Source organism: Cyclospora cayetanensis, unplaced genomic scaffold (genome assembly GCF_002999335.1).
Source record: "Cyclospora cayetanensis isolate NF1_C8 unplaced genomic scaffold, CcayRef3 CcayRef3_contig_83, whole genome shotgun sequence".
Classification (NCBI taxonomy): domain Eukaryota; phylum Apicomplexa; class Conoidasida; order Eucoccidiorida; family Eimeriidae; genus Cyclospora; species Cyclospora cayetanensis.
Genome location: NW_020312756.1, coordinates 73294 through 100304, shown reverse-complemented (window position 1 = coordinate 100304; position 27011 = coordinate 73294). Strand labels below are relative to the sequence as shown.

General features: G+C 46.6%; 1 protein-coding gene across 1 annotated transcript; it reads right to left on the bottom strand.

Annotated features, from left to right (window-relative positions):
- Positions 1–3390: 3390 nt before the first annotated feature.
- Positions 3391–26862, bottom strand: LOC34623557 (dynein-1-beta heavy chain, flagellar inner arm I1 complex). The gene is given in 66 exon segments (XM_026335870.1): positions 3391–3735; positions 4352–4699; positions 4850–5038; positions 5210–5404; positions 5513–5774; positions 5925–6157; positions 6288–6591; positions 6740–7000; positions 7121–7324; positions 7449–7540; positions 7722–7895; positions 8006–8151; positions 8251–8416; positions 8561–8806; positions 8949–9225; positions 9344–9701; positions 9816–9990; positions 10214–10438; positions 10539–10782; positions 10940–11225; positions 11320–11531; positions 11763–11996; positions 12126–12319; positions 12415–12619; positions 12742–12905; positions 13003–13240; positions 13451–13668; positions 13826–13933; positions 14143–14249; positions 14452–14506; positions 14606–14892; positions 15108–15258; positions 15355–15630; positions 15738–15957; positions 16137–16266; positions 16422–16634; positions 16765–16864; positions 16974–17163; positions 17341–17480; positions 17585–17703; positions 17821–17960; positions 18066–18276; positions 18373–18699; positions 18806–18923; positions 19115–19321; positions 19462–19762; positions 20002–20101; positions 20344–20492; positions 20623–20771; positions 20876–21079; positions 21195–21277; positions 21524–21540; positions 21648–21877; positions 22078–22188; positions 22314–22577; positions 22715–22804; positions 22994–23166; positions 23399–23528; positions 23656–23717; positions 24014–24218; positions 24358–24675; positions 24859–25004; positions 25238–25432; positions 25613–25763; positions 25907–26092; positions 26254–26862. Coding segments are annotated over 66 exon segments (13167 nt in total).
- Positions 26863–27011: the final 149 nt, after the last annotated feature.

Genomic DNA, 27011 nt, shown 5'->3' with positions numbered 1-27011 from the left:
GTTCATTTTGCGTCTATTGGTGTCCGGCATTAGGCAATTCGACTAGAGGTGCCTCATGCCAAAGCGAATAAATCCAAATAAAGCTAGAGCAGTTGCCGGCAACGCTGTTTACTCAAACTAATTTGACGGTTTCCTAAACTACAGTTTCAACCAAGCACGGACATTAGATGTGCCTCATGGTGCTAAATCCAGCCGTGCAGACGTTGGAACAGCATCGAAAAAGAAGGCTACTGCCATGGGGGGCATACACTTGCATTGTCAGGGATCCACTGTTTCGACTCAGGCCACCGATACTATCTTCCTGCGCGCACAAATGAATGTACCATGAGCCAAACAAACGTAAAATTGCTGAAAGCTAAATGGAAGACTGTTGGCGTTGGCTTTATATGCATCGAGACCTGCAGGCGAACCGTCTCTTCATTAAGGAGGAAGCAGCAGAGCAGTCGCTGGAGGTATCACGAGGCTGCATAAAATAGTGCTTACTCTTAGCACGTTCTTTCAACTCTTCCGGCACCACGACACTAATCTTTCTTAACCTACCCGGAATTGAGGCACGCGAGACCGGAAAATGTAGGGCAGAATGAGGACACCCACTCACCCCTCTCTTAATCCGATTAATGAGTCTCCACTTGTGAAAGAGAGGATGCTAGGAGCTGTTGAATATGCAGAATGTGCCTTGAGGAATGCATTAGCTGCAAAAGTCCCATTGTAGATAGGACGTCAGAGTGGAATGGAACCTTGGACTCTTCATTGGTTCACTAAAAAGAGTGTAATATCTCCACTAGTAGTACAGTTTTACCAGTATTGAAAAGCCAACTGAGGTCATGGGCTGACGCTTGTCACTGAGCCTCTACAAAGGTAGTGTCGTTAAAGAACCATAGCCTCACAGTCCTAATACCTCGGAACTAGTATACACAAAGCCCCCTTGTTTGTGCCTAATTAGCACCACTTTCTTTTGAAGTTTTTGAGAATGTCCTTCCGTGGCCAGGTATATTTTTTAGATAGCTGCATCTAACATTCAGCCCCAAAGATCAGATTTGCATGCAATCCAGTTGCAAGCAGTCCTAATGCTCTACAAGCAAATTCAGCGACCCCAGCACAATGGGCTTTATCCAAGAAATACTGAGTCAAATATTTGAAAATTCTAAGGGATCATGTGTATAAGCCCCTACAGGGGTACTAATCATATCCGTTTGGCACACCCCACCAGAAGGTGCGATTGACAACCTCATACACCACATGACTCCAGTACTATGGCAGCATAAGACATGATTACAAGCTTTGTTCCACAAAAGCTTCAGCGCTAATATAACCCATATTGGACTACACAATCGCCATACACAGCGAGGAGTAGCTTGAGTTCAGATCTAAAGTTGCATGAAATTAAGTGTACAGGCCCACGCCCATAGCTGGAGAGAACGTCACCTCAGGGCCAAAAAGCACATGGGGGATTCAGAACTTGCCTCTGTGGCAACTCACGCATCTGATGCCAAACTGCTCGCCAACGAGAACTTAGAAAACTATGATCCATGAAACTGCAGTCCCCTCTCGCCTCTAATTAGATTCATATACAATGAGTTCGCTCATCCTTGACTGCTAGGTCAAAAATGCAAGACTAACATTCATGCGGTGCTTTTTGACGTTGACTACGAATAAACTTTTACAGATGAAGTCTGCACCTCCACTTAATATCCTGCTTATCACAGCCACGTTTGCACCGAAAAAAAAACATGCTTGCATTACAATAACAAGTACGAGGGATTGGTTGGCAGGTTGGAAATGCTATCAGCAGATAGATGTGGTGTATCAGCTTCTTTGCTGATTGTGTAAAAGTGTTCTTCGCGTGCCTCGTGCGTACAGGGCAAAACAGGAAAGCACCTAAGTAGTAGCTCATGGAAGAGCTTTGATACCTACCACAGCGGTGAATACAGGATCGCACTGATCCGATAAATGAAAGTGATAATTGGCCAAAAGCGCGTGTGTTTCTTGGCAAGAGATACACTGACGCTGCTTGTAGAATCCTTATTGTTTTGTAAGCTGCCATTACTATGAGGACTCTAAGCGCATACAGCAGCTGCACATGATGGCCACATCTCCCTAGAGCTCCATAAGAAGCTTTTACGGCAGTGTCATGAGCTGGAGCGTCTAAGTTGATAGTGCTGATGAATCCGTTAAAGCCGTGGACTATTAGTAAGTAAACAGTTTTAGCCAGCGGCTTACTGACGCGATGATCTGGTTTTCCGCTTAAAAGCCCCTCACAACACTGCAGTGTGAGATGGACATTGCTCGACGTAGCCAAAAAGGAATTGTAAGTATCAGCATCTATGCTTTCGGCGAGCCAGTCCAATGTAAAGGCCGAGTGAGCATGCAACTATAGATATGATTTGCAATGCTATTGGAGAAGCCCATAAGGTTTTTCCAGTTGCTATTTGTAGAAAACTCTTTGCACGTTTACAACATAACAAGCACGTGGGTGCAAAAGCTTTGGCGGCCAGTTGTGTTAAACAGTAGTCATGAACGGTATAATCCGTGGAAAAAGGAGTTCCTCCACACTCCGAGATTCCTTGAAAGCCAGACTCAGTGAGTTTAACCATAATTCGCTGAGCATTTCTCACATATTTAGTAACTTCTACTTCATCGAGTATGAAATGGACAGAGGGCTGTGGCCAGCAGCCACTTCTTTGCAACACAATTGATCGCGCTCCTTAAACAGCGTTACAGCGAGATTATTGCCTGGATGGCCGAGTAGACACAGCAATAGCCTACCCGTCATAGAAGTCCTGGAGTTGAAAACTGCCACTAGTGTGAAGTGACTGGAAGCAACGAGCGATACACACAGCTGCTGTTCAGCCCTCGCCGGAGAATGCGGGACCCTCCAACCGCACGCTTCACTGGAGGACGTTTTCCGGGACACTTCGATCACAAACACTTCTACGAAAGCGCCATCTACAAAACAAGCAGCTCCAACTGTCTGCGCATATGGGCGTTGGGCAGGTGTTTGGTGCTATACGGGCATATGAGGGCTGGTAGGGCACACTAGATGTCTTGTATTGTGCTTCTAGCACTAATGTATTTTCTACTGATTAAACATGTTGCAATACAGAGAATACCATACAGCTCGAGAACACAGTCATTTGAAGGATGCTAACATATTTATGTTCTTAACGCCTGCTTGTTTAACTATAGATAAATAGACGGGAAATGCACTGCATCGAAGCGGCTAATCGATAAGCTGGTGTAGGTACTGTGGATGACTAAAATACTTTGGCTTCAATGCTTAGAAGCATGAAGACATCCTGCGAGGCCCTCATCATCTAAGCTGACACTTTCTTGGAGGGCTTAGCATGCCCTGTCAAAAAATCATCAGAGGGAGATAATTTGCGTGTGCCTCTAAGTGGCGGTAGACAGCAAGATGGCTGTGCCTCGTTTGACCCAAAATGATGGGTCCTGGGCCCCACTGCGTATTTCTTGCATCGTAACCAAAGACGGTCTGTCGATGGTCCCCTTTCGGCATGGATACTGGTATATAGGGCACATGTACAGTTTTTCAGTTAAATTGCGCCTGCGTGTTGTTGGCTTGAGGTGTACAATGGGGAGTTCACAGATCAGCTGCATCGGTTCTGGCTCCTTGAGGGCCATGCCCTCAAGATTCCAAGATGCCCCTTCAAGATACAGACGCTTTACGTATGCTCCTTCCCGAGGTGGTGACGGTAGCAGGCCTTCGTCGTAGGCAGTCTGAAGAAGTTGCAGCCAGAAAATACCATTGTCAGTGATGGTTCATAGACGTATTGCATCTATTTGCAAGACATGTGCTACTATACATGACTGTCGGTATATTTGCTGACACGCAGTTGAAGCAGCCTTTGGCTGTTCGTAGCAAATAACCGACATACACCTTACCTGCGCGATGAATTCGAAGCTTATAGTATCAACTGGCACGGAATTCTTCCTAGCGAATTGCTGCAGCAGAGCTGCCAAGAAGGCGCTGGGGTAGGTAAGCCCGCCCAACCAGAATACTTTTGGTTGTCCTTCCTGAAGCGTTTATTGTGCATCACGTTGGCTAAATATTTGCTGTGTGACTTACATTTGGCATGTATATATATATATATATATATATAACCCGATCCAGTAGTGTTATGATATAGAGCTTGCATAAAACATGTCCTTTTCTCTTCAAAGTCAAGCATTATGGATTTGTGCAGCAAACTTCCACAACCAGCCAAACAGACTGGTAATACATTGAGCCAGTGATTCGCAGTCTGCCCCTCACCTGAAGTGGGTCGGGAGCTAGCCACCCGTAAGAGCTGATTCACGCTAGCATATATGGCATGACTAGACCTAAATTACTTACGAGCCCCCATTTATTAATTTGATCAACGCGCTCGGCCAAATCGTTGGTCCATGACATGAGGGGCTTGAGCGACGGGAAAGCAAAGGACCAGGAGTGTGGCACTTCGCCCCTTAGCAACGAGGATTGCAACGTCTCCAAATCATCTGACATTGTGCAGAATCCTGAAATCGCCTTCCGCAAGTTTTGAACCATCTCTTTGGCGCACGATAGAAGTCTGTTGAGGCGCTGAGCCTCCTGTAACATCACAGTGCGAAGAGGTGAGGGATTTTCGAGTTCAGCGTGCTGCATCTGATCCATTTGTAGGCATTTTGGAAGGGCTTGTTCAAGATTTTCGCAGCACCTGAGTATCTGAGCGCAAGAATCAATGATCATCGGTTGTGAAAATTTCGCTTTCATGAGCGGTCACGCGCCAATCTAGCGGCCCTACCTTTGGTGACCAGCAGTGATCAAAGGACTGAAGCGGGTGCATATTTCCGAAGCACTGTGCAAAACTAATACCATGGTATCTCGGCACTTTCCCTCTCCACTTTCGAATTCATCGGCTCCAGGAGCCTGAATATTCAAAAGTGTTGTAAACAGTTCTTCTGCTTCCTCTATCTGCGAATAGATTTCAGCATTGATGTGCTGACCAAATATTTCGGGAGAATCTATTGCTGGCAGATCACGAGCATACTGTCTCAGGCCATTCTGATCAGATGAACACACAAATGGCTCCATGAAAACGCCATCTCTAGTCCAAATGGATAATGAATGTAGTGCTCCAAGGGGCGCCATGGCAAAAACCTGTCTTTTATTGCTTCTAGTGCTGCAGAATGAGAGTTATTCTGCCCGGGAATTCCATCGTTTGAGTTAGCATACTAATGAGATATCGTCGGGTAAGGGGAGCTGTGAGAGTCCTTGAAACCTGAAATCTCTGGTTAAGACCTGGGGATTGAAGCAGTCATTGCAATACACTCTGAGTAGTCGCAGGTCTCTTTCGTCCGTAAGCCGGCCCCCGTAACAAGCCCCAACAATTCGTGATCGTGCTGCTTCCCATGGGAATTCGCTGGGCGACTGATGCAAGACAGCAAAAGCAAAAACCGCAATACGTGGTCTTCCGGAGAATTCGAAGTCGTGAAGGGTAGCAGAAATTGTGTTCTAGGTCTTAAGTTGCCACAGTACCTGTTCGCAGTACGTGGCAATAATGCTGTCTCCGACAAAGAAATCGCTGTCGCTAAAGCTAGCATCTCGAGTCCATCCAGTATTATGGAATTTCCCTCTCTCGATAAGCAAGGAATGGAACCAGCATAGTGATAAAAAAAGCCGCTGGTATCGTTCTGCCGCCCCATGAACTCTCTGCATATCCTCTTCCGTACGGTGTTGCAATAGGCGTTGCAGGTTTGCTCTCAAGCCACGTGGCCGTTCAATAGTAACCTTTGTCGACCTACACATCACCAGTGTGCACTGGTGAGTACATCATGCGAAAACTCGGGTGTGTTTTATCTCTTTCGCTTTAGGCTAAGTGGAGGTTTAGCTTCACCAATGGCAAATCCAATTTAGGGATTCCAGCTGTTTACACCATCGTTTGCTTTACCGTTGCAAAAGGGCAATGGGGAAATTTTCTGTTGGCTCCGAGCTAAGCCATAACCTAAAATTTGGGTGCAGTTTCATGTTTAGTATCTCTTCGGTTAGCTTCTCCAGTGTCGGAAGCCAAGATACTGCAAGGTGGCAGTTTGCTAGGAAAACCCAAAAGCCATGACGAGCACCATCGCGAATGGCCTGTTCGGCTCGCATTGCCTGACCCTGGCCCAGTGCAACAGAAACCACCTGTTCAGTAAGCAAACATTCGCTCAAAACTAGAGTTGCGAGCATAGCGGTACTCAGTCATGCAGACACAATTAAAATTACTGCCGGAGCTTCCATACGCATATTATAAGAACTGAATATAGAAACTGACGGTTGCGTTTTTTGACGTCGCAAAAGTCATGAGCTGTCCAACAGGATCTACTCCAGATAGAAGAAGGAGCAATGGAACAGTGTTTTTCGAGGAAGCAAACAGATCTTCCCAATCCAGCGGCATATTTTCTATGAATCTGGCATCCAGTGCATCTGCAACAAAACGAGATGCTGCAGGGATTACTCGATCTGGACGAAGGCATCTAATAACAATGAGTCGTTGCAGAGCATCTAGGCGGGCTTGCCAGTCACCAGGGAGTGTGGCCCGTTCTGGTTCAGTTGATCCAAACCACCGACGCCATTCCCTGCAAGCAGTATAAACAATATATGGACCAGATACTTCACAAATAAGGCGCAGGACGGGCCAGGAATACCCAGTAATGTGCATTCACTGTGCTATGCAATGAATCAGCATGGCTGGTGCTACAAAATAACTTTAAAATGCCACCCTACCTGCTGTTCTGATCTACGGAGCTCTGTAGTCCCTGTAAAGCCTCCAGCTGGTCAGCCTTACAAACGAGTTGCCATGCAGCTGGTGTGATCCACTCCGGGTCAGGATTAGTGGGCGGTGAAGGAGCATCCAATAAAGCACCACGGGTAAATAAGAAAGCGTATTCATGGCGATTCAGCTGGTCATCAGCGAGCAGGATGCTAGCACACAGATGCAAGCCCAGGAGAGCCTTGTGCCGCTCAAATACTCCCTGTCGTGCATGCCTAGATGAAAGGAAAATCACCACCACAAATTCATAAGCCTTTCTGTAGTGGTTGCTGCAAATTCGCTGAAACATTGAGATGCTCGTTGACCAGGACATAAACACATTTTCTGTTTCTTACCTGAATACTGCATGTGTGTGGTCTGAGTTTATCGTCATGACATGTTCCTCTGCCGACGCTGCCATGCCCGTACACTCTTTTGCCTTACTAATCGATTCCACAAACAAGCCTTCGTAGGCCTCTAGTGAAAATTGATACATCGAGTTTACCGATGCTAAATCTTGTAACACAAAGTACAAAACAGATGCTCTGTGTCCACACGGTCTGCACGCATCATAGTTGAGAACTTGCGCTTCTCGGGTGAACGCCACAATCATACTTACCGTGCCAGGGCTGGTATTTCTGTGCCTACAATACTTTCCATTCACTACCCTTGCAACGTGCCTACCTGTAGGCCTCGCGTGCCTGGTCAATTTTCTTCATAGTGTGCTCGGAAGTATCAATCTGGGAACTTACGTCCGCTGCAACTCGTTTTGAATTCTGAGTCATAATGTTCCAGCGCCAACACAATCTGTACAAAGAGAGTGGACTTACACTGCGTAGCGACTCATGCATGGCGCACATTTGAGCCTTGTGACATGTGGTTTATTTGTTGGTACTTTTGGTACATGTCGGCAATACCAATCACTTTGGTTTTTGTTTATGTGACCTTTGGACACACCTGAAGAGCTTCAATAAGCTCCAAGTCATCCAGCAAGCATCCTCGTGCAGTAGTGAGCAGTCGAAGAATCTGGTCTTCAACGTCTTGCAATCGCTTCCGCCCTTCAGCAAGCCTTGAAACCAGCGCATGCTTATGTGCTTCTAAACTTGGCTCTTCTTTCATGACGACAACTCCCTGAGTCGTCGTAAGCTCCCGCACAACCGAGAAATTTCAATAGCCTGGCCTACGATCCAAAAGCAGGATCCATTTTAGCCAATTTAAAGCGCTTTTCTCTTCTCACTAACCAGAAGCTGTTCAGTTAGGCCGTCCTGCATAATTACAAAGTTAATCAAAGTGACTTCGGTCTCAATCTCTGCAGGGAACTGAGGGTTGCCCAGCTTAGTTGTCATCCAAAGTGAAAAGTTGTTTTCGTAGGGAACAAGTTGGTCCCCTGCGGTAGACAGAACAAAACAGCATCCCATCCTTTATCAGACTTCTGCGTCCCAAAAGGAAACCCATCTACATGCTTCGTATCCGTCGACTACCATACCAATGCGGATGAACTTGCTGCCATTGACAACTGTGACATTTTTGGTGATCAGCGGTTCGAGTGATGGGTCTATCTGCGTTTGCAGGCGCTCAAGTAGTAAAGAATGCCCAGCCTGTATTGAGAGGTGAAGAATGCGTAGAAGGTCTTTTGATGCTGGGTCTATAACCTAGTCGAGAGCGCAGAAACCACAGGTGACAATGCACTGTTAAAGCACTCGTCGCCGGCACATGGGCGGTTACAACGGATTGTTGCACAGCTACGCTTGCTGTGCAAAACCCAACAATTTGTGCATTGTTGTCTCTTTTGTTACCTTGATCTCTGAGGACTTGAGCTTTCTTATCCAACGGTTCGCTTGGTTCTGTGGGTCGATAACTAGCGGCCATTTTGGAGCATTCATCATTAAAACACCATTTTCGGTTGAAAATGAGTCTGTTGGTAGCCCGTTCAACTGCCACTCTCTAACATCTAGCGGTGAAACAAGGAACTCTGTAAAGTTGAAATCCGTGCTGCATGGTAGATCTAGACCCCGCAGCTCGCAGGTCCAAAGGTCTTTTACCTGAGGGCAAACGAATAGTAGTTGGCAGTGCGGCAAGCCAAATTTCGATCTGTTTTGTAGGTGCCGATAGCAGGTTCTTATTCTACATTATTACATAACTTGGATCGCAGCCTCTTGCATGGTCAAGTGATCTCATGCTCACGAGCTGCGCTCTGTAAGATGCTGTGAATGGGCCAGCATATGACATGAATGCAGCTCCCAGAAGGGCATCTCCTAAGATATTGCTCAGGTTTGTCCGATAACTTCCCAAGGATAGTTCCCAGCGATCTCTCTCATCGGCCAATCCAGTGATGAGATTTTCTGCCCTACCAAGCTTCAAGCTTAGCTCTTCTGCTGAATTGTTCAGGTTGCTCTTGTTCCGTAGGCTTTCATCATGCTGATGGTTAAGCTGCTGAAGGCGTGCTTGGATATCATCCAGCCTACTCAAACATGCCGATCTAGCCAAAGCCGCGACTAGTTCAGATGAAACGTAACTGGCGCTAATTGTACGTGGTGTGCCTGATGCTGCCCTGGTTAGCGTACATTCGCAGTCCTTACCGATCTCGAGAGAGTTTCAAGTCATTTTGCTTTTTCGAAAGCTGCTCTTCTGCAAGGCGCAGTTTTAGGCGCTTCGGTTCAACCTCTCTGTAGACTTCCGCGTACATTTGCATGGCATGTACCCATAAACATAGGGCACCAGCAGCACGGGATACCTTTTGCACGTTGGGAGGCGCAAAGGATGGGTCTTTAGTAAATTTTTCTATTTTCTTCAGTGTCGCGTTAGTTATTGAATCCTTGTCAAAATTTTTGACTCGACCCAAGAAGCTTGGGTCATTTAATTCACTTTTTGCCTGAGACCAAGTTGGTGACTTTTCCATGACGGTCATGACAGCCGCCATGGTCTTGACTACGAGATCTACAACGACACAAAACACAGCTCAGATGAGCACGAATCATCAATTCAAATGAAACCGTGCAGTGCCCATTGCCTTCAAAGTAAAACCGAGAAAATTGACTGCATCGCAAGGACCTGGCGGCTTCGTGTAAGCTTTAACTTCCGCAACAGATTTCTTGTCGAGCTTTTCGAGTGCGTCAATAGCTGCTTCTAGAGCGGGCATAGCCTTGTCAAGGTCCCTCCTTGCATCTTCAGAGAGAATCTTAGTTTCCACCTCCTCCGCTTGTATGCGGGCGCTGTCCGCTTCAACCTACGAGTAACAGATTGAACACTGTGTATCTAGATTGGCTGCTAACTCAGTGATCTTTTGCACAGAATGCTACCTTTAAAGTTCTCAAGTCAAGATATATGCAAACTACCTGGTGGTAACCCATTGATTTTACATTTTTCACATACTGCAATGCGTGGAGACCGGAAATACGAGCTGACAGAACCTTAAGCTGAGAAATCTCAGTATGCAGCGCTGATAATACCTGCTTCATTTGCTTGTCAGCAAGAGTTCGTTTTTCCACGATAATCGCCATCAACTCATCACACTCTCGTTGCATTTTTGCAACATGTTCCTTTTTCGCCTCGAGTGCTTCGCTCATTGCCTCCACCTGCTCCCGCGCCTCCACCAGCTTACTAAGGCCTGTAGCTATCTTGCTTATTTTCTCTCGGACTCCTTCTTGTTTCTCCTTAAGCATGTTACAGTAACCCTGCATTTTAAAGTGTTTGACAAGATCGGACGCTCAATACCTTAGCAAAGCCCACGATAGCTAGGAGCCCGTGACTACGAATTGATCAATTGTTGCTCACACCAACAAGTTGAAGAAACTTTGTGGGTGTAATAGACGTTGTCCGCTTGGTCTTTTGATAAAACGTTCTTGCAACTTTGATGGCATCCATGTGGACACGGCCAGTAGCGCGAGCCACAGCATCTCTACTTGCAGGATCCAGGTCCGCAGGTTCCAGAAGGACTGTTGCCACCTCCTCAAGTGCCTCTTGGGGCCACGCAAAAAACCAGTCTACCAGGGTCTCGTTGATGAAGGCTGGAAACATCCTGATGCCCTCAATGCGCAATACATACCTGCCATGCACTTTCCTCTCAATTTAGGCTCCACCAGTACTGGGGCTACGTAGTGAGAAGAGTGAGCTCGGACCGCACCTATTGCTTTGTGCACGGTGCTTTTTGGATCATTCCTGCTTCATCTTCGTACCTGCAGTAGTCTCGTATCTTATTCCCTATTGGACTAACACAGAGGAGCACGTGGAGGTTCTCCCTAACCCTGGTTTGGAAAAATTCAAGCAAGGCGTCAGGCTGCGAAGATACTCTTGCTGCTTCCGCTGCAGGCTGAAGGTCTTTAAGCAATTGTGCAAGGCTTTCTGGATCCAGAATTCCCGGAATTTTTCCAGATGCGAGTAAGCTGTTCAAACTGTCTGAAAATGCTTCACTCTTCAGCTCTTTATCCGTGAGTAAGAGACTTGTGCAGATTCCGTCTAGGCCTGCAACTCACAGTAACATAAACACTGTATTATTTGTGTTCAAAAATTCTAAGAAGCATTGCACGGATATTCGTTTTTTGTTGATCAAATGCACCTGCTTTAACGATTAGATGCTTCAGCTCTTCGTGAAAATCTCGAATCGTGTAGGTCCTCGTTACGCGAAGATGGCAGAGATTCATCTCCAGTAATTTGGTCGCAAAAGATGCCAGGGACTGTCTTCCACTACCTCCAACTCCGACCAGCAGCATATGCCCTCTGGGCATACATAGTACACGATGAATCTTGCAGCAGTGTTCAACTGCTTCTCTGAATACACACGCTACCATATTGTATCTGATAGTGCTTGACTTGTTCTTGTGTGCTAGGAAGCACAGTATTGCTGACGGCCAAGTGGCGGTGTACAAAAGTTGGCGTCAGGGGGCATTCGAAGACTGGTGGTATTCCTAACACCGACGTCGCGATCCCCAGCCATACCTAAAGAGCACCAAGTTCAAAATTCCCGTAGTGCTTGTTGCGTTTATCTCATCTAGTTTAAGCTGCAAACTTGTTTGTAACGCCTGCCAATCTTGTACTTCCTCATATGCCCCCGGTGCCAAAACTCGCGATTGCTGAGCTCTTATGTGACTAAAAATAATTTTCCTGTTCTTTGTCAAATCCTTTGTGCGAATCTGGAAGCTTTTTCCGAGGATATTTTCCAAGGTCTCCACAAACCGCGCGACATCTTCAGAGGATGCCAAGCGATCTTGATAAACCCGTTGGCATTCATGATACCTTTGCAATGACCCAACCACAAACAAGTCAGGTGTCATCACTAGCCGATGAAGTGAATAGTCTTCTGAAGAATCTTCTGTTTTACAGTTACATGCTTGCCGCGTGTTCCTCTAGCATGGTTGTGCATACCATAGCTTTAATAAAACATCTCCGTCTTCAATGCACCTGCGGTCGGCTTGGTACAGACCTTGCACAACTTTCGAAATTTCGCGCATTGTAAAGAGGTAATGAGGTTTCTCTGGTTTTGGCCTAAATGTCTGGCGGACTGTGTAATGCACTGCAATGGAGGCTGTTGCAATGCTTTCAGCAATGCTCTTCACGTCCTGACAAACGCAGTAAACAAGGCACAGAGCCTGACTTGATCTAGAGTTTTACGAAGACCTGCAGCACAAACACTTGTTAAAATACTCATGCCCACTTCTTTGAAATCCGAGAACTTGTGGAGTACGAGCGTTTGGTAGATCCGGATAACTTGAGATAACGATGGCTCCAAAAATGCTATGGTGTTAAAACGTGATTGTAGGCGAGAGGCTATGGAAGCGTAACCCTCCTGAGGAGCTCCCATGGCTGCTAAGAATTGCATGTCAAGCACCACTTTCAGCGACTGTCGGTCGCGGTCATACCTGCAAATGAGTATAGCAAAGCTGGAAGTACAGTAGTCTGTCCGGTGATGCCCAGGAGTCACACAAGGTAAATACTCAAAGGGAGGGCACTCTGCAGGATTGATGGGCGGCGACGGACTCACCAGGAGCCATAATCAAGGAAATGCCTGAGAAGTTCAAGGGGTGGCTGGGAACCGAACTCGTCTGGCTTTGGCATGTTAAGGTCATCAATAAAACAAACAAGTGTCTTCCTCCCTGGTGGACCCCATTTTCCTTTTACCCGTTTCTCCAGCTTGCTTTCAAAACCCTGTGTCACACTCTCATATAGTTGCCGTGACTGCCTGGCAATTCATGTGCAAACTTTTGTTGTTGGTGTTAAGGATCTGTAACGAGTGTCTGAATACCTCTTGAGCATCGTTGGAAGACGTCTGGGAGGAGAAGGTGAGGGTAGTAGTGTTATAAATGCTTTCCGGTAAGTCATCAAGAACAGCTCGTCGAATGCACGATGTTTTACCACAACCGCGGCTTCCAACAACGAGGCCATGGATTTTATTTCGTACGAATCCACTTAGCAGGAAGGCATGGCACATTATATCGGCTGTGGGAACGAATATCCTATGGAAAGGCGTGCCGTCTAGAGGCCTGAGTAGGCATCCAAGTAGTTTTCCCATCACAAAAGTAGCCATGACAGTACTTCAACATATATGCTCAAATGATGTTTAACTGCAACATTCCTGGAGCAGTACTAAGTTCATGGTGTAGCCAGCCCATCTGTGGGTTTCGGAGGAAAATGCAAAGGCCTTCAGTATTCCCCTACGCGAATCAGTACGTCTGCACAGCTTTCCAGGGTACCTGTATGCCGATGGCACGCGATCCTCCCAGAGTGTCCAATCTCCTTTTTCTGTGCTGAGTGCGTAGTCGTACACGGAGTGCGACGGTGGAAAGCTGCTGCTGAGCTGACGTATTGCAGCATCCACTTGTTGGCGGCTGCCCCCGCCCACGGCGGCTCCCAAAGACCAAATGAGGGAAAAGAGGAAAACCTTCTCCAATAGCGGCTGACCACCATGGACCTAAGCATATGAGAATTGATTATCAAAGAGTGTCCCATACGAAACTTGGGAAAGGAAGCGTAGGGAAAACAAACTTGAGGGCTGCAATAGCCAAGGTTGGGCAGTTGCCCATACGCACTGCACAATTTTCCTCAACAAAATTGTGCTGGCACATTACCTCAATGTTTACATTTGGTTGAGAGGCAAGTACTTCGAACACACGACAAAGGGAGTGCACTGCCCCCATTTCTGATATTCCAACAACTTGCTCGCATTCTTTGATTGTCTGGAAGAAACATATCATGAAACAGCATATCGACCCTTAAGGTGGTGTATGCTTGCCTCCGCAAGTATGCAGGAAATATGCGAATTCGCCAGTGGTCCAATCATAAGTACCTTCAGGCGGTCCTTCTTTAGTTATGCAAACTAAACAAACTGCTACGAAGATCCTTATGCAACCAAATCCATCATCCATTTTTGGGACAAGGAGGCTACCTGCAGCATGCTTGGGAGATACTTGTTAAAAAGCGATCGGAGATAGCTTGCAGCGTCGCTGGTGCCATACCGCTTGGATACCCACGCGTCAACGCATGGTGCCCAGCCTACAGGGATGCGACCGCACGTAGTAAACTCCCATTAAACTGTCGAGTAGGCCAGTCGTTCCTTTTCCGTCGCTCCAGAGTTATTCTTCCTTTGATAAATGTGCAGATTGTTTTTATTCCAATATAATACACGGCAACTATGTGAACTAAAACAGCAGCCTACCTAGCTTAGTGGAGTCCATAAAAATAATGCCTACTCTGCTGACAGTTGCCGGCGAAGCTACCGACAAGTTTTCTGTCTCAAACAACAGAGATACCTGATCGTTGGAAAAAGCGAGGCAATTAAGATCGAAATCGTATAGCGCGTAACTTTAATGACCTTGGCACAATTGTGCGCATGGCTGTTCGGTTCGCACCTGTGAATGTAGTTCCATTCGATCACCATTCGTCAATGTCAGTGTCTTGTTATCGTCAAGCAAGGAATTCATGTGCTCAACCCAAGTTGTGTCAACCGGTCCATCAAGCACAACCCATCTGTTGCACTTGCTTTGGCCCTGTACCTCGTTGCAACACATCCGAAGTAGTGACGAAAATATGCCATCAGTCCACTCGCGAGTGACAGAACTAAATCCGCCGTAGAGCTCTGCTTCGTCCAAGGATTTGGGATTGACAAAAAAGGATTTTATAGTAAAATAATCCAGGCCTGAAACCCCGTAGATGTATGCAGCAGCGTCTTCAACTTGTCTCGTGGGCACAACCGCTTAATTAAGTATCCTCAGAAATATATTTGCATTCACTCCTGCATAAATTGACTGTGAGAAATGGTATAGCATCGCCAATTTTAGGTTCATAGTGACTGACCCTGAGCACTAAGATGGTTGAGCGCTTCCTCAAGCAATGACAACACCGTAGATTTGCCAGACAGGGTATTCCCGACAAGCATGTTTCCGTGGCGAGAACGCATGCAGTAAAACAGTTCCTGTGCCTTTTTTATCTGATCCTCCACCTTCGTCCAACCGTTTTTCCTTATTACCTCCTCCAAAGCTTCCCGCAGCTCCTCTGATTCTCTCTGAAGACTCCAGGCAGATTAACGTTTCTGCATACATATGTTTGTTAGGCAACTATTTTGTTTCACAGTCACACATCGAGTACAAGTGGAACATACCGCTTGCAGTTCGGATTCTGGAAATATATCTTTTAGTAGTGCAAAGAGAATATCCAAGTCCTCTGGAACGGTCTTCGGGACAACCGTGTCAAAGATTGCTTGAATCATCAATGCCTGTTCTGTTGTGCTTTCGTGGGCTTGTCGTTTGAACTCTCCAGCGCGCTGCAGCGCCGTACAAAGAGGGCGCAGCCCAAAGTCGTAATGGTCCTGCTTGCTTAGCTGTTGGGCCATCAGCTGGAAAAGTGCCACTACCTTCCGAGAAAGGCTTCTAGCAATCTGCGGTAGCACACAACATACCTAAATGTGCTCGAAAATTATTATGTACAGGATGGACAGGCCACGCACTACCAGAGCACAGGGGTCTACAGTTACCACGAGCTTACGTCAAAACCTTCGGCCAGAAGTAAAATTTCGCAGATCAATGCAAGATCGGGGCTCATCATAGCAACTGGGCGGAAAAGGCTCTTCAGACTATCAGGTAAGTCTGCCCTCCCTTTATACACGGGATTCATAGTAGTAAAGATTCCACAGCCAGGATCCAAGCGAACTCTTTGGCCCTCAAAACAAAACTTATGAGGGGTGTGTTCATCTGATGCAATCTCCCTGCACATGAGTCATTAGTATACTTACACTTAAGTGACTAATACCATACTGTACGAGTGAAGGTTGCCGCTAGGATTGCATCGCAATCTTACCGAAGGGCAGCTTGAATGGTTGCTATTTGCTGTGCAACCACTGACAGCACTTCAAGGCCAATACGGTTAAACTCGTCAAAACAGCACCAAGCACCACTCTGAGCCAAACCACTGAAGATGCGTCCAAGTGAAAGGTAATCCAAGGCATCAGAACAGTTGAAAACAATCACAAATTTTGCTAAAGTTTTCCCGAGATCTTTCACTGTTTCGGTCTTTCCTGTACAGAGTCAATTACATGTTTCAAACACATATGACGCAACATTATGGGAGTTCAAGTGTTTTCCACAGTACAGAGACAGATGGGGGCTAATCAAAGAGCAGAATCATCGAGTTGGTCCAATGAAGCCCTTTGTAAAGCTGCATTTGTCTTACCAGTGCCTGCTGGTCCATGGCAAGACCCGCCAAGTCGCAAGTAGAGAGCAAATGTGAGGGCCATAAAGCACTGATCAGTAAGAGGAGTTATCACAAGCCGTCTGTAAATTCCTTGATACTCATAACCGTAGGCCAGCACAGTCTCCGCCTGGAGGCACTGACAATGTAGGGCGCCTGAAAAGCCTGTTTGGCTGGAGGAGGCCATGAAACTACCTGCACAGATAACTGCGGCTCGCAAGTCTTGGTAGGCTTTGTGGGTGAATGGTTTTGATGTCAAAAGCGTAGCTTATGCTCATAACAGCGTAGCAAATCCACAGAGTACCATTACGTATATACGGATTACTTTTTTCCGGTTCGCCTTTTTCTTCGCGCAGCTCCAGCCGAAGCTGGGACGTCCATGCAAAGTGATGCTCGCCGTCACAATGACTCTGTATCAACTTTTCCTAAGGAAGAAGAGCACCGAGCGGTCGTTTACAGGCATGCGGATTTTTCCACAGTCAACAAAACACCGCGACCATGCGTGTGTTGCGATGCGACTCTGGTGGAACTCACGTGGATATCTCGGTTATGCACTTCAACGGTTATAAGAGAGTTCAGCTTTAATCGTTCTTTGTTGCTCGGCACCTTCCGCAGAAGATCGGTTAGCTGCATCAGCTGTCGTGACTGATGTCTTCTCAGCATTTTCATAGAATTTTTGTTGCCCTTGCTAAGGCGGCGGAGTGCACATTCAGTTTCCGTGGCCCTGATAGCGCATCCTCAGGTCATTATAATGTGCGATAAACGCATTCACGCTCCTAAAGTGCGGTTTCTGTTTTGTGATTCCTGCTTGTTTTCGGTCCATATCGCTATTGCTTACACCACAATGCTGCTAATATTCGCAGAAAGTTTTTTCACCGCAGCTAATGGGAAAATGGCTCACCAAGTGATCTGCGCCGATGCAATGACAAGCTGGAAGCAATTATCCTGGATCCACTTTTCCCTCTTCGTGCCGGTTACCATAGATTGCTGGTGTACAGCTACTAGCTGCCTTTTTAATGTCTCGCGCATCGCCCTTGTGACCTGAAGAAGGATTTCAGCTAAACGGAGAGCTTCATTGGGCGCGAATACAATTTCTGGTGCAGGGCTTTACTGAATACTACTATTTGGATTTTTCGCATATATACCTTGTTTAGCCATTGCTCGACGCTTCCTTCTAAAGTGACAGGCCGTGGCGTAAATCTCACGCGCTCTCCTTCTGATGAGGTGAAGCCGTCAGCTTCACACCATCTATTGCCCCGCTTCCCTGCGCCAACATAAACTACTAAAACCAAGTGGATAATGGCACAAACGTTCTCGAGTGAACCAGATCGCAGCGTTCTGGTTAAGTCACCGCCGGAAGTGGATGGCTAGAGGCTGGTACCAGGTGCCACTAGGTCCAGGCTTCTAATGCCTTGAAAGAACTTTTTGATGTGCTTCTGCACTCTTTCAGGGTCCTTCGCATCCCCCAAGATTTCCAGCATATCGGTGTTAGAGACAAAGTAAAAGCGGGGGAATTCTTGTCTGCAAAGTGAGCACGAACACCTTGAAGCAGTGCCATTGAAGAAAATAAGTGAAAAAAATGCACAAGCAGGTCTATCTTTTGAATTGTGCACTGGACATACGGACCTTTTCCTTTCGAGATAGTCGTCAAGAGACTTTTTAATATCCTCTAGATCATCATTCATGAGTTGTAGCTCCTCCTTGATTTGCGGCTGTGTGCATACGTCGACTAGCATGGGTGCTTGCTGAAAGCCTCGAAGTGTTTTGAGAAAATGTCTGTCTGTTCTGTCAAACAGCGTCGCCTCCTGGGGGAGCAGAATACGAATGTCCTCGGACCCTGTACCGACGCGTGCAAAAGTGAAACACAAGCTTTTTGCTACTTTCGACGTAAACCGAATGGCTTCCCTCTACTCAACGAGGTATCATCTCCTACCTCTGAACACATTTTCTAGATACGCCCACTGCCTTTGCACTTGCTGCAGTAGCTCCAAGAGCTCAGACACAATTGAGAGTGTAGACTCCCAATGATGGACAATTTCTTTGAAGGGCAGGTGGAACTGATCGCTCTTAATGCTTGACAGGCACAGCAAATGCTCCTCCAACGTAGCCACAAGGCTTTCATCTGCCTCGACGTGGAGCAAATTGATTTTGTATGGTACAATCTTCAAATTCAATGAGCTCCAAACAACGACAATGTTGTTGAGTGCCTGCTCAATCTTATATTCTTTTCGCGCCTCCTCTGTTAGACGTGCAACAAGGTCTGTTATAACCCAAAATGCACAGAAAGATACGCGAGCAATTCAATGAATAGGTTTTCACTTCTCGGTAAGCGTTTGAATATGCTACTTGTACGTTGTCCTGCGCACCTGAACGGCGAATCAGGTCATAGCAGAATACTGATTTTAAAGTGAACTCTGCAGAGCGGTGCTCGAAACGTTCCGCCACTTCAGCTTTAATCCGGTCCCAATGACGATCTCTTATGGCCTACAGGCCCATAAAGCTGCTCTAAAACGTTCTTTCGTAGTATACCCGCTATGAAACACGCTACTTTTACACCAATCTAAAAGGTTCGCAGTATGCGTTTGGGAACAGCTCCTTAATGCGTGATCCGCAGCATGACTGGGCTACCATTGAGGGTTGGTGTTTCGACTCATTCTGCAAAGACCTGCACTCACTGGGTCCAAAAGATTTGAAATTAGTGGTAAGGCCTGTCGAAACTGTTCTAGGTCGCTTTGAACCTTTCGCCAGATAGACCAACCTCTGGCCTCCGTGAATTTTAGGAGTCTATCATGAAAGTGTTCCCCGCGATCATGAAGCTCCGAAACATTGATTGAGTAGAGTGGTTTAGCACTCATTGAATCCCATGCTTCATTCCATTCATGCTGCGCAGTTTCCGTAGAGCATAAAGTCTGACATCTCGAAAACAGATTACCTGACTGCAACCTCAAGAATCTGGTGACACACGCAAGCTACCTGGGCTCAGAGTTAGCCTCTCCTTTATTGGGTAAGATAGGCTGCCTACTTTCAATGTCCATAACTCCGACAGCTTGTTGGAATCACTTTTCATCTGCCCAAGGTCTCGGTTGGGGAGGCTATCAATGCCAAAGAAGTCTAGAATAGGGTCTAACTCTCTCCGAGACTCAGTAAGCTTGTTTAACTCAGCGTCGTAGCTTTGAATGATTGAGAAGGCTGTCGCTGTGTCGTAGTTGAAAGGAGACCCGTCAAACGGCGCGGAAGTCATGAAATGCTTGAATAACTCGGACGCTCGTCGGCTTATGGAGTCAACGAGCAATTCCGCGTCTAGCTTCATAGCCTTTTTTGTCCTACAAATGGTATGATTTAGGGGCAGTAATTGCATTCATACATATAGTTCATGAACCATTCTTATTTTCATGCCCAAGGTGCAGCAGAATGTGTGACTATTTCAGAGTGGTCTACTCCCATGCCACAATACCCCGAAGTCTCAATAAACCCGATGAGAATGCAGGGGATTTAGAATCATACAATGCATGGAACTATATAAGCGTGTGCTTCTGCAATATCGGTAACGAGTTTATTTCACCGTATGAGCATGGCCTCTGCAGCTTCCAAGGCATCCTCAAAACAATCAATTGCAGGACTGAGTTTCCCGAGCAGCGCTTCTTCCTCTTCCAAGACATTCACTGATTACATGACACGAAACTTATTTACTCTTCATTTCATCAGTGTCTTACGTTATCGTTTCTACAGAAGCTTGACTGCGTTGTTCCATAACTACGATATGTGTTGCACTTTTTGGAGGCAGCACGGATTGAGCAGCGCCTTTCACCAAGACTGTCACAGATACCCGAAAACGCAGCAAAAGCAAGTTGCCAAACGTTTCCCATTGGTTTGTGGTATAGAGCTTGTGAATCTTGGTTCGCACCTCGAAGCTCTCGGAGAGTTGCAAACTGCGCTTGAATAGGTTGTATTTTACCGCGGAGCGCAGATACCTGTTGCTTGCAGCTACTACACAGCTCAACTTGACTCCGTAGCTCCTCGGTATTCTGAGGTACGCGCTGTAGAGCATTTGTGCTTTCTGCAATGGATGATGCACGGATCAATGGGCACTCAAAGAGTTAGAGACCACGTATACAGTAGATTAAGGTAATGTTGCACGCTGTGAAAGGTTCGCTCAAAGCTGCAGTCGTCCCAGTTTAAACACTTACGTTCAATGTAATCAATAATGTCATTTTGTTCTTTTCGAGCACAGTCATGTAGATACGTAGTTAGTGATGTCTGTCTCATGCGGCAGCGGTCTAAAAGAGATTGCTTCAACTGTTGAAAATCAGCCTCTAGAAAGCAGATAACTGTCTGAAAGCATGAAAGCATGTTGAAATGCAAACGGGAAAATCAGTGAAAGCACTGCCAGCCTTATTCTATAAACACAGTGAATCTTTGAATTTTGAGCGAATTACGTTTGATTCCTCTTGCTGTATGTCACTGTAATAGTCACTGTAGTCCTGGATTGAGGACACAATCAAATGTAAAGGCCGCTCTGAGAGATGAAGCGGCGAATCTGGGGCTTCCTGAGCTCCTTCAAGAAGGCATGAGTAGTTGGTGCTCCACCATTTCAATCGTTCATTGAGTTTGCACGCAGTGTTGGATACGTTTCGTGACACCTGCACGAGCAATTGCGTAGGATCCAGCCTCGTGTAAGTCTTAATATTTCTTTGGATACTATACCAGGTCTGGCAGCCGAGTACTGTGCTCATCCTCGAATGCTTGTAATCTGACCTGCGTAATGAGCTGTGTAACTTTTTCGTCAGTCACAAGCTCTGAGTACCAGCATATTTGTCCTCCACATGAAGCCTCTTCACCTGAAAGGGCAAGCATTTCAGCTTTAACATACTGCAAAAAGGGATAGCCCCGGCATGTCACAGAACAGTTTGCGAACGAAAGAAAAACAGAATAAACAAGAATTCTTGCGGTCATAAGTGCACTTCCACCTGGACCATGCTATCGACCTTTTCGCTGACCCGTAGGCGGATAACTGAATATCGTCTTCGCCATCTGACAATGTGATTAGGCGTCCTGCTGTTTGCAGGGATAACTAAGAAGCTTACTCGAAGCAGGCGCATCTCTGCAACGCGAAACGAAGGGGCGGACACACTGGTTACAGTGACAATATAGCCTTTTTTCTATAGTAGGCTCTGTGCGGAGGGAGGAATTGAAAATTCCATGTGTCACCTAGTCTCCAAGAAGCTAGAAAGCTTGGGCACGCGTTGCAGGGCAAGCACGGCTTCATTGCACGTCCTCTCAATCGCTGCTCTTAGCTCATCCATAGAGGGCCTAAAAGCCATTTGACTCCCACTGCTACCAGCTCCGTCGACACAGAGAGCAGCGGACACTCGCACCAGGGGATACGACTCAACAGAATTTAGTTTGCTTTCTTTGGGGGAGAGGCTATTCGCAAGCTCCTATTAAAACAGTCAAAATCAGAGGCTTGCGTGACTGCATGTGTTGCAAGCAGCGAGGGATGTCCACAGTGTATGTGGTGTGTACCACGAACTCATTCACGATTGCGCATTTGTTCACATATGCATGATGTACCAGCGACAGCGGCTAAAGTTAGTGCTTTAATCAAAGTACCTAGCGCTTTCTGCACATGCCAGCGTACCAAAAGCGACGTCCGAACCACTTTACGCAGTGCTTCCCTCCATTCGTTGTCTAGTCTGTTGATGAATGCAAGCCATTCTTTTTGCACATCTTTACTCTGCTTCTTAAACAACTGCATAGGGACCACAGTTAGACCACAAAGTGTTAAACGCACGAGTGAATGTGAACAGGCTAGAAAACAATGTCAAAGAAGATTTTAGAAAGCTATTAATTAATACCAGTGGGCTGGGATTGCACCTCTTCGATGCGCTGTAGCTTGCCAACAATTTCAGAGTGTTGGCGCTGGAAGGCCAGCACAGCTGCTTGCTGTGTCTCTCCTTGTTGACGAAGGAAGCCCTCTAATTCCACTGTATTCTTCTTGTCAACAAATATTAAGCGAGTATGCGTTGACTCCTCAATTATGCGCGTGATTGCCTTTTTTTCATATAAGAACCGGGTAACGTATTCGCAGACTGCCTGGCAGTCCTTCCATGCGTCTCGAACAAAGTACTCTTTGATGCCCTGTGTGTCGACACCAGCCACGGGTTGAGTACTAGTCTGTCTCTGCTGTGCTTCGCTACCCTCTAATTCTACCAGATAAGGTGATGCTGCCTACATTGGGCTCTTGCAGATACATTAAAATTATAGCTGAGTCCTACCTTAGAATTCCATGTCAACTTTTCTATACCCGGAGCGATCTTCCTGTCCAGGCTACCAACATGTTGCTGGAAGAGCCGTCGTTCATCAGGCTGTGGGTGCATAGCAGCATTTCATAGGGGATCTTAAAATTCGGTCAATTGATGCGAGCGCTGGCGGCTGTTCACTCGTCTATTTGTTGTTCACTTCGGCCTGCGCCTTGCAGGCATAGCCTTCCTCGCGCAATGCGCAGTCCATAAATAGTTTGGCATCGGCATAATATTGCTAAGCATGAAACTTGCCGTGAGGCCTTCGGCAATAGCATTGTAGGCCTTTACAACTCCAAGTATATGTTGCTGAAGGAGGAAAAGGCGATCCCGGTGCTTAAGGAGCTCGAGGACGGTGAAAGGGAGGCGGATAATCTGGTCTTGCATGTACTGCCAAAAATGAGCTTCCTGCAGTACTCGATGCAGTTCTTTGTTGAAGTTGAGTTCAAGCCCACCACCTACAGAGAGCGCAAAAATACAAGCTTGGAGGGACTGTACTACAGTTTTCAAAGAAGCTCCTGAACAATAATGTGGCGAAGTATATCCGCGAGATGCTCCTCTACTGCCCTGCCAATTCGGGATGTCGTCTATGCGGCTGAATAAGCATGCGAGCAGCAAAATAAAAAAGGGTCCCCGCTACTCATTTTAAGAACAGCTAACCTTTGGTTCTAGTAAATAGATGCCTGTCACAACCAAACAGTGGAATGTCAGGAGAATGAATAGTATGCCCAGACGGATGCACGGCTTCAGCTTCCTGCAGCCACTCCTGGAACGACTTTTCCACAAATGTCTGCAGATTATTAGCGCATAGCCGTCACAGCGCAGTGCAGAAGGCCATGCAGGTCCAGATCTGCAATGCACAGCTCGAAGAAAGTACTAACTACATTCTACTAGCTGTCCACTGACAAGCATTGCACCTGAAGCATGTCTGTCACATTCTCATAGAGCCGTAAAGCCTGCTCAGCATCTTTTCCGTCTTCTGAAATAGTGACTTCACGAATGTCGTGCAGCTGTCGTTGCAAGTGCAGGGCAGCTCCTCGGCACCATAGGGCTCCGCCAGACTTGCAAGGGTGAAGTAGTTTAGTTGACAGAAAGAGTCCACGTGATTTCTTCAAAAGATCGAATTGTCGTTTGATGGAGAGTAAAGACTAGCATGCGTGCACACACAGCAGCACTTTGGATAACCTACGCGACAAATGCTCAGCTGACATGTTAATTATCTACCCTTATGGCATGGGTAGCCATGTGGCTTACGGCAGGGCTTCGAGCAAACACATCCGTCAGCCCTTAGTGAATTATGGCTTACCTGAGAAAAGAGCCTCCAAATATCCGAAGCCTTTTTCTCCAGAAACCTCTGAATATTGGGTCTCTTTGCTAAAAGTTTGAAGGCGCCAAAGATTTCACACGCCTCTTCAACAGTAGCTGCTCTTTTGAAAGCACTTGCAATGACGTTCATGTACATACTCTCATGGTCACGAACCTTAAGGGCAACACACTACAAGGGCAATTTTCATGAGGCGTGCACCTGTCGCCTTTCATGCTTAGACAACACTCCAGAAATGCCTGAGTGCCGTGTAACTAATTAAAAATTAGACTTAATGATTATGCACTTTTTGTACCTGCTCTTTGAACTGTGCATATTCATTATGCCAGCTTGTAGCTTTCACATTCAAAATATTCCGGCCCATCACTCTAAGCCTTGAAAGAGCTTTCCCATATTCTTGCTGTATGTTCCGTATGTTGCTGCGGATTACTTCTGTTTGGAATGGACCAAAGGTTGGAAAATAAACGTGACCTTGCGGGGTGGAGCATAAGTTTGCTGAATCTGCTGATGAACACATCAAATCTTTTTGCTTCGACTGAGCTGTGGGGCTGAACTGGAACTGAGCGCGGCAGACATCAAGTAGGTCGCTGCATCGTTGTACGAAGGCATCGCTCTATTTAGTGCATAACCACAGCATATGCCACAACTGTAAGCACGAGTTGGAAGGATACTATGGTGGTGTATGCCAAAGTTACATCCCCTAAGCAATGGGCAGACACAGCTCCCTTATTTAATATGTATACGTTCCCACGTTTCCCCTGCCATGTGTACTTTGTGTTTTCAGAGTATTAGCCACCTCTGCAAACGCTGCACCGGCAGCAGAATCCCAGCAGCATGCTTTTCCTTCTGATTTTATCAGCGTAGACAGCTGCTTGAAGACTCTGTTAAGAGTGACGCCACACTCGACTGCATTTCTCAGACTTTCCATTGGCTGTGCCACATCTCCCGCCCATATCGAGTCAATATCCACTGAAGCCTGACCACGCCGGATGACCTCGGCTGCGACGTTACGTAGAAGAGCTGCGTACAACTGACCGGAAACGCGTGGCTTTTCACATCCGACTAGAATAAGATACCACTGAGAAAGGCATATCACTGAATCGCTGTTCAAATATGCAAACATAGACGCTTGTTCATCTTGCTTTTTTCTGTTAGAGGATGGCTTCACTACTTACTGCTTATCCTTTCTGGAGTGGTATAATACTTGCTGTGTGTCGCAACAATTCGAACAGCCATCAGAAGCTGTGTGGCTACCATGGGTATTTCCGTGGGGTCCGCTTCTCTAAGAGCTTGGCATGGGCCCCGTAATACCTCCAAGAACTTGAGATTATCATGAACTACCCGCGATGAAGCAACAATATCTTTTTGCACTGATCTGCGGCATGAAGAAACTGAAAGCCTGTAGAGCTGCTAGAATAGGTATGAGCACAGCCCAGCTAGATCCGCATTCATACAAATATATCTGTACGTTTATTGGTGTGCACTGCTCAGATGACAGCTTACATTTGTCTTAACGACAAAAGTAAAAACCCACTGGAAGTGTTTTGCGCAAGATGATTTGGCCTCATTTAATACGTCTATTACGGCTTGTATATCTGGCTCATGGAACTGCTCAATCAGCGATTTGAGGTTCTGGGCACGCTCTGTCCACCGCTGGATCTCGCCAAGATGGCATGACTCTAGTGACCCCTCTGGTCCATCCTGAAAGCAGTACTTACCCAAACAGAAGGTAGGCTGCCATGCTATCGGAATATATTAGTCATGTGAGTCGGAAGCATATTTGTTCGAGACGCGTGGCGGAGCCCAATGACTATAACATATACCCCACAAGCGTATTTACATACCTGGACAGCCAGAATTTCCTTCATTTGTCGAGTCCACGAATTCACTAGTGCTTCCAGCCTTTGAACAAGCTCTCGGTCGCTTGCGCACTTAGTAATATTGGTAAGGTCTTCTAATGGAAGAACAAGTCTAGAGCAGCCCTGGGCGCGATGAACTATGTCAGTCAAATGACCAACATACTTGACGAGCTACAGAATTTATGCAAAAGGCACATGCGTTTCTCTTTCCGAATCTAAAGTGTGATAAACTGCTGCAGAAGAATATTGCTTGACCAGGCGTTTTAGGGACAGTACATGCTACTCTACGGGGAAGGAGCAACAACTGCACCACTGCAATGCTGACAGCCTACCTTTCTCGAAAGTTCCTGTTTGAAGCTTTGAGGCCACAATGCATTGCTTTCAAGCACAGGAATGCATACTCCCCGAATAAAAGCTGAAACATGCTCAAGAATGTTGCTGCGCAATGAGAAGCAGAAGAGATGCTCACCAGGGGCCTCTGCGTTAAACACACCCGTACATTTTTTTCCTAAGAAAACCAGTCCGTCTCCACATTCATCTTTAGATGATGTATGTTGCTGAAGATAATTAGTGCAGTGTCGAGGGAGCTTATCACTAAAGGCAAGCCGCTTGCACTCTGGCTTCTCCCGTTGTACTCCTTGTTCGCCGCGTTCTAAGGGATTTAGTTGGGGCTTCTTCGACATCCACAAAAACCACTGGCTGCGGCGATTGTCATTGCAAAAGTTCAATAGTTCCCGCGTATGATCGGGTGTCCAATCTTCGTCGGCCACGAAACTAGACAACTGGATCTGTGCTATGAGCCAGTGTGCTAAGCGTTGCCCTGCAGGGGCAGCGCCGTTCCTCTCGGGCAACGACTCCATGCTCCTTCCCAGTGCCAACGCAGATGGATCCGAGGCAGCCTCTGGAGTATTCGTGTTCTGATCCATAATCTCTTCTGGCATTATCAATAGCTTCAGAAGTACACGCTCTGCCCTGTATGCAAGAGGTTAATCCTTGACTGCAGATCGATGGGGCAACCGAACCACTTGTGCGCAGAGCTAGATGCCGAGTCTCGCTGTGCCCTAGTTCGTTCACTATAGATCAAGAGAGA